This window comes from Protomyctophum bolini (genome assembly GCF_963924005.1).
Source record: "Protomyctophum bolini genome assembly, chromosome: 12".
Lineage (NCBI taxonomy): Eukaryota > Metazoa > Chordata > Actinopteri > Myctophiformes > Myctophidae > Protomyctophum > Protomyctophum bolini.
The window spans coordinates 33,265,379-33,277,695 of NC_137873.1; the positions used below are offsets into that span (position 1 = coordinate 33,265,379).

Below are 12,317 nucleotides of genomic sequence, written 5' to 3' on the forward strand. Positions count from 1 at the left end.
ATGAGCTTGCAGATCTGCTATTTTTGAAACATGGTGACAATGTGTGCACATCTTTGGAAAAAATAGTAATATATATATTCTTTATTATTGTTCTTTATTATATATATCTTTTAATTTTAATTTTTAAAGCAAACATTTTTCACTAATATTTTGAGATGGGGTCGGCGGCCAAATATATACCATTTTGGGCATCCTTGACATGAAAAGGTTTGAGAGACACTGATATAGAAACATACATTTCTTAGAAAACTGTTAGTTGACATTTGTAGAATCTGCCTCAGGTCTTTAATGGGTTTAGTCACAATTTACAGTAGATTTTTAATGTATATTAATTCATTATCCTCTTGAATGCCAACTTTAGTCTCACAAAGAAAGTTGTAGGCTACAATAGGAGTTAATTTGGAACATCAACAGTGGTGCTGGGTTAAGTACAGAACATGATTTTAAGATAGATACACAGAGCTGTCTTTTACTATAGACTTCTTTGTTCATCAAACATCAAACAACTTTTGATGTTTCTTTCTCTCAGTTCAATTTAAAAAACACCTGTTCATTCATTCCACATAGAGACTCGTCACCTGCTAACCAAAATGTCACTCCGGGAGTATGCACAGGTGCAACTCATCCCTTGTGAGGAGTTAAATGACACTGTTATATTAGACGGTGTTAATAGATACTGTTATTACATGTCATTGTTTTTTAAATATCATTAATATCACATATTTTGAAAACATAATAAATTGTCAGTTAAACAATAGGCTAATTACTAGGCCTATACTATTATACTACATAATTATGCTCGTTATTGATGCAAATCACAATCCCATAAGAAAATGCCTAGTGTAGAGGCCTCTAAGCCAATCAAAACAGTTGGAAGGAACACCCCACACGAGTGTCTGTCTCTGTGATATTTGCAGCAGTAATCTAATAGTACCAGCTCGGGGCTATTTCTTTACCTCACAATCCAAATGTCTACACACTGACAGACAGACTAGATTGCTTATCAACCCTCTTAAATGTTCAGTATTAAATCTTACTGTTCTCAACATTAATGCTGCTGTGAAGTTTATGTGACGTTTATTTTTATTTTTATGGTTTGTTCTCAACCAGTGCAACCACTTAAGACCCATTACTGTCACCTGTCACTCTTGTGTCATATAAGAGCTGCCTGTCCTTTGGCGATGAGATGAGATAGTTGTGTGTGCGTGTCCGTGTGCATGTGTAAGTGCCATAGACTTTAAAAAAAATAGGTCAGTGCATGTTTGTGTGTGTGTGTGTGGGGGGGGGACGACGACGATGACTCTGAAATAACAGATAAGCCGTGGAGCTTGTGTAAATGTTTGGGCGTTCCTCCTTACACCAAGAAGTTCAAGAACACCTGTTAATCGGCGTGTTCTGACATCTCCCAACATCTCCACTCCACTCGTAAGCCCTTGGGAGTTGTAAGCCAGCAGGAATAGACGGATATAGATGGAGGGTCTAGTAGTAGAAGAAAGACGAAGAAGCTTCAACAATGAGATGAAACCCACAGAGAACTGTCTGAAGGGCAGAGGCGTTTGGCTAGCGAACGGCATGCGTCTGATAGCGTCCTATTTCTGGTACACGCTGTGGGATTTACTCTGCTACCGGACGCGACACAGAGCATCCATTGCTCCCGACGCCCAGGTAGAAAAGGATTGTTTATGACTTGTTGGATAATACTGAGAGGTCTGTGTTCTCGCTTACAGCCACGTGCTGACACTGGCAGTGTGGTTAATGGGAACCCCTTATTTGAGCATAATTTATACTTTGTCCATTAGACCAAGCATGGTAATGCAAGGGGAAAAACATTTCACATTTTAAATCTGTTATTTTCAACGAGCAACTTCAAAAATGTACATACATTTTTCTTTGTGACTCACTGCACCCTTCGTTTTTTGGGGTATGTGTCAAAAACCTACATTTTGATTTAACCACTCAAGCCCTACTTTATACTTCATACTTTTTTTTGGGGGGGGGGGGGGTTGTGAGCTATAGCTATAGTATATTGTCTATTTTCACTTTTTTATTGTTTTTTTAGTGAATTTCTGAAATTTGTTGAATTTGTTTGACAAAATATGGAAGCCATAACGTGCTTATTATTATTTGAAAGTGCTTGTGCATTTTTGGTTTGCCTTCATCTTGCACAGTGTTCTGACTAGCATGTTTTTAAGTCTCTAATGGTCAGCTAAAATATCATCTCATATATATTCTGCATGGGTTTCCATTGCATACAGTACATCTGTGGTAGTAGTAATGTTATACTTGTCAACAGTGTTGGGTAACTAACACTACGTAACTTAATATATTATGTAATATATTACCGGAATACGGTAACTTGTAATATAATACATTACTTAACAATTGTTTAAAAATATAGTATAAAAATCTTTCTGTATTACTGCATTACTTTCTGTCTGTCTGTCTCGTTGCCCGTGGCTCTGTCTTGTGACAACTGCAGAAGTGAAAGAATGACGTATTTTCTATAATTTGTCATCAAATCATTTATTGGCTTCCATAAATTCAAGGAATACATTTAGCTCCTGTATTAATTGTTAACTGTCCATAGCTGAGTAGGATGGGGTAGGTCTACGCCAGTAGCGTTTTAAGGAATACAATTTTAAGATGTGTCATCCCACCTGCCAGATGAGTACACTACAAAGGCTGAAAGGCATGCATTCGCATTCCAATGGGTGATTGAGGGTCGCGCTTTATACGCGCAGCGGCCAATCCGCTGTCCACTAGTTCTCAGGTCTGGTGTTTGTCCTCTTTCTTTTCTCAGTCGTGTTTTCAAATAATAATATATTGTCTTGCTCAGACAGTAATACAATATTTATAAATTAAGGTAATAAGAAATATATTCCAAATATAAAGTAAGAAATATATTCCAAATATAAAGTAATATACCCAACACTGCTTGTCAACTATAACCACCGCTGCTTTTTATATTTTTTAGAGTTTATAGGCTACATTTGAAGTCCTGCAGTTTAGGCTAGTTTCCATGTTTCAGGGTTAGGGTTAGGATTGTACACGGCAAAATCCGATGTGATAGTTTGTAAAAACTCACCCTTTATAGTTTCATGTCAGACTGTCAGATGTTGTGGTCTAATAATGTGTTACAGTACAGTATTTTACATAAACTGGTATTGTTAGTTCTTCAGTATTTTATGAGACTATGATAAATCCACCCTGTCTGGTTGAAAACTATTTGTTTGTGATGTGAGATCTTGACAAACTATTTGGACTCTATTCAGAGGGAAAGAGAGCAGCTGATGAGGCAATAGGGCAGGGCGATATCACAGCTTGTAGATCAGATATTTTACCTTTAATTATTTTTTATATATATATATATATATATTTCTGAAAGTAGAAGATCGTACCTAATGATTAAGCTAATATATCACCAACATTTACACACATATCTTTGTGTACTGTAGTGTAGTATCAGTTATACCATCTGTTTCACTGTATAAGAGTGGCACTTAACACCTGATTTAACAGTGGAGACATCAGGGCAGAGATTTATGATTGCTGACAGGGTAGTAAATGCAGTACAGAGTGAAAAAATGTCAGTGCACAAGATGCAGAAATTGTTAATTTATCCAGTATTCTATTAAATTCACCTCGCTGGATTGTTGACTTCACAGGCCAAGTGGTCTACGGAGGTCCTATAATGCCTATTTGTTTGGAATGGAACACTTGCATTTAATTCAGCAGTTTCTTTGCATGCACCTCTTCTCAGTTAGAACATTAAGCAGCAAGGTCACTATTCTTGGTTAGAGCACAATCCTCATGACACGCATAAAAAAAAGTTGCACAATAACCGCTTGACCTCTGTGGACGCCTCTGTTGTTCGTGAGGCCTTTTGTTTTCCACATCGTCATAGAAGGTGTCACGTAGTGACTGCTTGGGTATGAAAGCTTGGAAATCAGCAGGTTGCAAGGACATTGTGCTCTGTCAAATATGCCTTGTTATAGCATCGAGTTTCAGGATACAGTGCAGGGGGAAAACCCATGGCAACTGTTGTGAAAGGGTTCTCATCTGAGATAAGAACATTTTATTCCGCGCCATGGGATGTCCTTGTCTCTACATATAAAATAGCATTGTTTATTCATATACCTTACTACTGTACTGGGTTGTGTGTGTGTGTGTGTGTGTGTGTGTGTGTGTGTGTGTGTGTGTGTGTGTGTGTGTGTGTGTGTGTGTGTGTGTGTGTGTGTGTGTGTGTGTGTGTGTGTGTGTGTGTGTGTGTGTGTGTGTGTGTGTGTGTGTGTGTGTATATATATATATATATATTCAACCCTTTTCATATCAAGGCCCAAAGTTATTTGGCATTTCAGCCACAGACCACCATTTGATGAGATTTAGCCTCTCAGACTAAAATCTTATTTTGTCCATTTGGTTACCAACTCTCCCACCTGGAACCCAGTCAAGGACCACTGGTGGTCCCGGACCACTGGTTGAAAACCACTGGTGTACAGTATATGGCCTATATATAAATACAGTGTTGTTATAAATAAATATGGATAGTAAGTAAGTAAGTCGCCTTGGGAATCAACGAGCCATATGTCATCTCCTGTTTCCTTAAAGCGTGTAACAACTTGAGGTTCAAGTACGCCCCCTGGGTATGTTGACGCGGGCATCCAACCCTTTATGCCAAGTGCCAAGCACGGAGGCTTTGGGTCCCATTTTCATATAGTCTTTGGTATGGCCCGGCCGGGGAATCAAACCCTGACCGCCCAACCTCAGGGTGGACACTCTAACCACAAGGCCACTAAACCGGTGAGCAAAATGAAGGTCAACTATATTCAACTATGTTGAATATATGTTGTATGTTATTCTGTATTGTTCGATAATGTCCCTGAATGTCTATACCGATTAACAATGGACCAAAACATGTTAATGTGCCATTCAGTGGTATCTACCGACTACACAACAACAGGATGACAGCATTAACATCATGGGACATTAGGTTCTCCATCCGAATGTCACATTTAACTCAATTAGTTAACTCAACACATGCATGTTCAGCAGTATGTGATTCTGGAATAAGTCCATGAGTGAATGGAGAGACATTCTATAGCTTGGTGAACTAAAGTATGATTACGGTATGTGCATGCATGTATTGTAAATACAACCCCTCTCATAATGACTCACTGTACATTTTCACGCTTATTACACATGGCTACTTAGTACTTAGAGTGGTGTAAAGTAACTAAGTACATTTACTTAAGCTAAAGTACAATTTTGAGGTACTTTACTTTGTTTTACACCATTTTAGTAAAATGTACAATATTTTACTTCTATTGCACTACATCTCTTATGCCAATATTTAAATTTTACTCCAATACATTTATTTAAAAGCTTTAGTTACTAGTTACTTTGTAGATTTAACAAAAAAAGAAAATAACCACTTCCTATATACATTTCGGCCATTTGAAAATAGCCGATCTACAAGCTCGGCATTGTGAGCTTGTAGCCCTAAAGGGGTAGGTCGCGTGCACGGCTGCACGCATCCGCCTGGGTGACAGCAGACTGCTGGGCGAGCGCTGGCACTTTGCCATCGGTGGTCAGATCAACATGGTATGAATTCTGTACTGGCCATATATGGAGCGTGTCTTGAGTGTACAGGGTTTGATGAGGACGGTCAGACCAACATAAAATGGAATGTCAGAACAGGTCAGCTCCATATATGGAGATCTAAGGGTGGCAGCTGGGGCAGTGTCTTGAGTGTACAGGGTTGCGTGCGTGACGGACTGACGGCTATATATGGTGGCATGACGGAGTCACTGACAGGTTTTGCAGGTTTTCATAGTAATCTGCGACCTACGGTAGTCGTTCACAATAAATGGCTATAAATGAGTCCGGGTGCCTGCATTCCCACCATGGGATTGCAGAATGTCTCATGCAATCATATATGTACGTGTATAGTGTAGGATACTCGTTGCTGCTATTTCTGTTCTGTTGAGCTGTTCATTCTCCGTCGCCGATAAGGATCAGTGCATGTGAAAGTAAAGCGTGCACATTCAAATGGGTCTAAATATTCACACAGCACTGAAGTATAAATATATTTACATAAACATAGCCTTATCACTCTCTCCTGTTTCCATTCCTCTCTTGGCATTTTAGATGATTTCTTCACATGGTGAAGAGCTTAATTCACGTTTGCGTGCGTGCCTGCGTGCGTGCGTGCGTGCGTGCATGCGTGCGTGCGTGCGTCAGTGTTGGGTCAGCTTAACATGCCCAACACTGCAGATAACAGTGAACCATAGCTAATAGGCCTATCAATTAACTTCAATAGAGCTATTGCTTACTACACTATACGTGCAGGTATTCGAGCCTCAATTCTTACTGGAAAAAACCCACCAAATAAATAATTAAAACCAGTGTTGGGCAAGTTAAGCTAACACTGACACTCTTTATAGATTTCATTATATAGATATTCCACTGTTAGACAGATGTTAGGTTCTTAGCTTACGTATGATTCTTGATGACTATTTTCATGTATTTGATGTATTACAATTTACCATGTGTTGTTCCCGTTTACTGTAAACCGCTCTGGATTAGGAGTGTCTGCTAAATGCCTATACATTGTAAATTGTATATAAAATTGAACATCCACAGCCATGGCCTGCTCTTTGTGTTTATGGCTTCCTCATTGCTAGATGCTGTTACATTTCACACTTGACAGTGTCAAATCATTCTCTATTTGAATGACAGTTTGTACAAAGCATTGTATCGACATTTCAAAAGGTTCTTTCAGTAAGATAAGTACTAGCTCCTCGTTATTAAGACTGTTTCACTACCTTGGAAAACTGGAAATTGTGAAATCTCAAAACCTAATCTGAAGCACATGGACGAAGAGCACCATCTGCTGTTTAAAAGAAAGAAAGAAAGAAAGAAAGAAAGAAAGAAAGAAAGAAAGAAAGAAAGAAAGAAAGAAAGAGAAAGAAAGAAAGAATGAGCCCCACCCCCAATACAAATTGACCGTTACAATAATCTTAATACCAATAGAGAAAATACATCATAAATAAATACTGAAACCACATAAGTTTATGCATTGACTATGTGTACTATGTAAACTCTTAATTTCCATTCCCAGCCATTGAGTTGCGAAAAAATAATAATCTGGGGACCCCCCCCAAAATAATATGGCGGCCCCCCCAGAGGGGTTGCGACCCCCAGGTTGAGAAGCCCTGAGTAATCAACCAGGCGCGCAAGGTGGCACTCTATGACTTGCAGTTCACATCCACATCCACACACACACACACACACACACACACACACACACACACACACACACACACACACACACACACACACACACACACAAACCCTCTCACTCTCTCTCTTTCTCTCTCTTTCTCTCTCTCCCCATGTTGATTCTGTACGACATGCCTGAGATGTTAGCTGGTATTGCCTTTCATTGCCACCATGCATGTTTATGTCCCTTGGTTTCCATTCAGCCAGCCAGAGGTGGCAGGCTGAATGGTGGTGGGGGGGGGTATAGGGGGAGAGCGTAGTGACACGTTCGGTAGGATTTTGGCTTATTTGGGCGCCATCTTCCTGCCTACATGTATAAAGGCTAGTAGGATGCTAGGCTACTTGGCTGCCAGTCTGTAGTTCGTAAGTTTGCTTGTCAGTGACGCTGGTGTGTATACACTGTCACTGCAGTACACCGTCTTCCATCTCTCTACTATCTTTGACTTGTCACAACTCTTCTACTCTATGGCTCTGGATCGACGGCGGTATTATTATTATTCGCCGTTAGAAAATGTTCGGGTGTTCTGATCTGATCTGTTCTGTCCCCTCCCCTCACGTCAAATCAGTTCTCAATGTTTACATCTTACTTGACGAGACATGTGGACAGGGGACAGGGACATGTGGACAGGGGACAGGGTTTTTTGATTGATTGATTGAAATATTTATTAACAGTTTGTAGAATTACAGTACATTTCAAGCACAAACTCAATACAAAGACTGTTAACTGTGAGTGGACGACCCAATTAAGCATTACACTTGTTTACAACCACCAGGGTCCACATTGTTCAATTCATCAAAACATTTAGAGACATACAAATAGACACTTCTATGTAGTTCAAAAACAGAACAGGAATTCATCATATAGGAAGCAAAAAGGGAATACATAGGGACATGTGGACAGGGACATGTGGACAGGGGACAGGGACATGTGGACAGGGGACAGAGACATGTGGACAGGGACATGTGGACAGGGGACAGAGACATGTGGACAGGGACATGTGGACAGGGGACAGAGACAGGTGGACAGGGGACAGGGACATGTGGACAGGGGACAGAGACAGGTGGACAGGGACATGTGGACAGGGGACAGAGACAGGTGGACAGGGGACAGGGACATGTGGACAGGGGACAGAGACAGGTGGACAGGGGACAGGGACATGTGGACAGGGACATGTGGACAGGGGACAGAGACAGGTGGACAGGGGACAGGGACATGTGGACAGGGACATGTGGACAGGGGACAGAGACAGGTGGACAGGGGACAGGGACATGTGGACAGGGGACAGAGACAGGTGGACAGGGACATGTGGACAGGGGACAGGGACATGTGGACAGGGACATGTGGACAGGGACAGGTGGACAGGGGACAGGGACATGTGGACAGGGACAGGTGGACAGGGGACAGGGACATGTGGACAGGGGACAGGGACATGTGGACAGGGGACTGGGACATGGGGACAGGGACATGTGGACAGGGGACATGTGGACAGGGACATGTGGACAGGGGACAGGGACATGTGGACAGGGACATGTGGACAGGGACAGGGGTGTATATAGTAACATTTAGTACATTTACTCAAGTACAATTTTGAGGTATTTGTAAGAGTAGTTCCAATTTACCGTACAATACTTTTACTTCTACTTCACCACATCTCGTATGCAACATATTGCACTTTTACTCCACTACATTTATTTGAAAACTTTAGTTACTAGTTAGTTACTTTGTAGATGTTCATTATTATTACAAAACATACATTATTCACTTCAGCCCTACATGCATTTCGGCCATTTGAAAATAGCCGGTCTGCAGATCTTTTCTTTTTGGTACTTTTGACGACACTATACTTTTGTACTTTTGCTCAAATACATTTAGAATTCTACATTGCAGTATTGATACTTTGACTTTTTGACAAAACCCGTTTTGGTGTTAGCATTATGTCGTGCTTTAGCTATTGAAAAATAGCAGATCTACAAGCTCATAGCGCGCCACCGAGTGGCGCGCTACGAGCTTGTAGGTCTGCGATTTTTGAAAAATCGAAGAGCGACTGACATAGAAGACATTTTTAGAATCTGATCTCAGGTCAGAATGAAAACTGTCAGGATGTATAAGACATTTTTAGAATCTTATCTCAGGTCAGAATGGGTTAATAAGTAAAACATTTGAGTACTTTGTGCACTGGCAGCCTGGAAGGGTCACAGAACAGCCCCATGTAACCACAGCACTCTCTGGTGCAACACTACATAACAGGACACTGTGTTCTGGGTAAGGCGGTGGGGGGGGAGGGGTCGAGGCGGGTAGCGCTCCATTTTTAACAGTCAATCTTGTCCGGCTGCCAAACAAACCCAATACCACACAGGTCACACCACTCTATGGCTCAGGGGGTCCCAGCGTTTTTTGGCTGGGGACCCCCAAGGAAAATGCTTTGGCCATGTCTCGCCATGTCGACCCATTTGTGGGTCACGGACACTTTCTTTTGGGGTCCCTTAATTTTTTTATTATTTTTTTATTATTTTAATTTGAAACATTTTCAAAAGGCATTCCCCAAAAAAGCAAAAGTTTTCATGAATTAATACCAAATTAAATGTTTTATCTATAAGTAATGTCTTGAATAAATAAAACTAAAAACTAAGAAATTCCACAACATAGAAAACAAATGTCTAAAAAGTAGTGAAAATAGCCAATCTACAAGCTCACAAAACACGGCGCAAAGCGACGCGTTTTGAGCTTGTAGATCTGCTATTTTCACTGAGTTGGGTGAATGACATATATTAATTTCTCTTTTGGGTCATAAAGGTTGGGAACCACCGCTCTAGCTGATACCGTGACAAGCACAGACTATTTATTTTGGTCAAGATAATGTGTAAAATTACATTTTATAAGTGTGTTCATGTGTTATATATCCATTATATTGGATAGCTCTGTATCTTGATAGCATTGCAAGCATTAATAGACAAAACATTAGTCCATTCTCTTCACATATTGTATGGTTACTATTAGAGGAGAGAAACGGTTTGATAACTATTTTTTTTCCTTCAAATTCCGCCCACTAGTGTCAGAAGGAGCTGTCTGTTTTAAAACTATGTAAAGTAACTAAATAAGTCACTACAGTATTCCAATCAGGTCAATCAGGACACAAACACACGCACGCACGCACGCACACACACACACACACACACACACACACACACACACACACACACACACACACACACACACACACACACACACACACACACACACACACACACACACACACTCACGCACACAATGAAGTTACTGCATCGACATGATCCCCTCCTTGGCCATCCTAGTGTTCATGTGTGCGGACTTGTTTCAGTGTTTCTCGACATCCCCAATAATTCTGATGTCACATTAAAGTAAACGACATTTCAATCATGCACTAACACTAGCATGTCTGAGAGGTCATTTTGACCGTTTTTCTTTTAGATTTTGAAGTTGATTATCTTTGAGCCCATGAAGCTTTCAGAAGGTTCCCCTTCCATGACCATCATCAATCCATCACCATTCCATCGTCTCAGACATTTTTGACATCCGAAAAAAAATTCTAAATGTGAATTTAAGCACATGCTATACTTGTGTCTGATTTTACTTCAGACATGTGCTAGTGTTCTAAGAGACCGGGAAACGATTCCTCGGCTGCCACCTGCGTGCACTGAAGCCGCGCATGGCTTCATGACACACGGCTTCATGACACACGGCTTGGCCCGCGAAGGTGACAGTGGGCCGCGGGCGGGCGGGCAGACGCTTTGGGCCGCCATAGCGCCGTCGCTCGAGTTGCACTGGGACGTGTCTGATATTAGCATGATCTTTGGTTTGTGTAATGAGCCCCACCACTGATGGCCTGTTTATATCTGGAGCTTATAATGACCTCAAACACATGCAGCCCTAATAAGCTACCAGGCTTGTAGGGATTATCTGATGTGATGCAGCACATATCTTTCATTGGATATGAACTGTTATGGTGCGTCACATGTAGGCTCGTATTTCCATTCATTATGAAGTCAGAGTGGCATACCTGCAGCCTGAATGGAAAATATATATATATATTGTATTTCACGCAACTCAAGATGAGGTGAATGACCCACATTGTTAGAATTGCCACGCTGTCATCTCTTGGCAGAAGTTGGCACCCTGCAGGACAGGTGTGTGTCTCCCTCTCTCTCTCCGCCGTGTGAATGATTCCCATCTGTTACTGCCGTGTCGGGGTCACCTGCCCTTTCCCCCCTCGGCAGCCTCGCGCAAATGAACTTTCAAGTCAATTCTAATCCAGCATGTCACCTCCCAATTCATCAACCACTTCAAATACTGAAAGTCAAGCATTGTGCCTTAATTCTTGTCCAAATTAGAGAAGAGAGCAGTATCAAAGCTGGTGGCGTGACTCGTCGAGTAACCTGAGCTTGCGGTTGCCCCCCCGAACTCCCATGCCATCCTCCTACTACCTACAACCCCCCGTCCTTCTCTGGTTCCTGGCTGTGCCCGTGAGCCCAGCAGCCATGGCCCTCCAGCGACTGTAGTGAGGTGAGGTGAGTGCTGGACTATTTTAAGTGAGGTCTTTGTAGGCCGTGCCCCATTGTCAGCAACGTGCCTCATGGTTGCCTTTGACAAAGCTGCATGCCTCATCAGCATCACTCACCCCCTTCAATCTACAAAGACAGCGTGAGTTGGCACGGTCCTGGCAAGCTTATCTCAAGTGTCCCTTTTGTCCAGCCCCAAGTGCTGCACTTGATAACGTGACATTCCTTTAATGCCCGCGGATTTGCGGAAAGATCTATTGTTTTTCCAAAACATTGTGACCCCAGCTATTCTGTATTTTTGAGTGGTGCAACCACTCCAAGGAACAGCAATGTCCGTGTTCATGTGTTGGTTCACCTATGTGCCTATGTGTTAGTTAATGAGCACCAGTATATGACTATGAGTACCACTCAGTTCACACGGTGTGATGTTTTAAGAAATGTTTGATATCTTAGGAGTTGATTTGAAGCCCATACTGTATGTCCCCCATGCACCTAAATCA

At 41.7% G+C, this 12,317-nt stretch overlaps 1 protein-coding gene across 2 annotated transcripts in view; it reads left to right on the top strand.

Annotated features, from left to right (window-relative positions):
* The first annotated feature begins 1,329 nt into the window (after positions 1–1,329).
* The window catches only part of mylk4a (myosin light chain kinase family, member 4a), a 34,571-nt gene continuing 23,583 nt past the window's right edge, over positions 1,330–12,317 (top strand). The window contains exon 1 of one of the 2 annotated variants that reach the window (XM_080777332.1): positions 1,330–1,665. In XM_080777332.1, coding sequence (XP_080633458.1) covers positions 1,471–1,665 — 195 coding nt within the window. In that variant the 5' untranslated portion in view covers positions 1,330–1,470. The remainder of the gene's footprint in view (positions 1,666–12,317) is intronic. The other variant, XM_080777333.1, reaches the window with a different exon arrangement.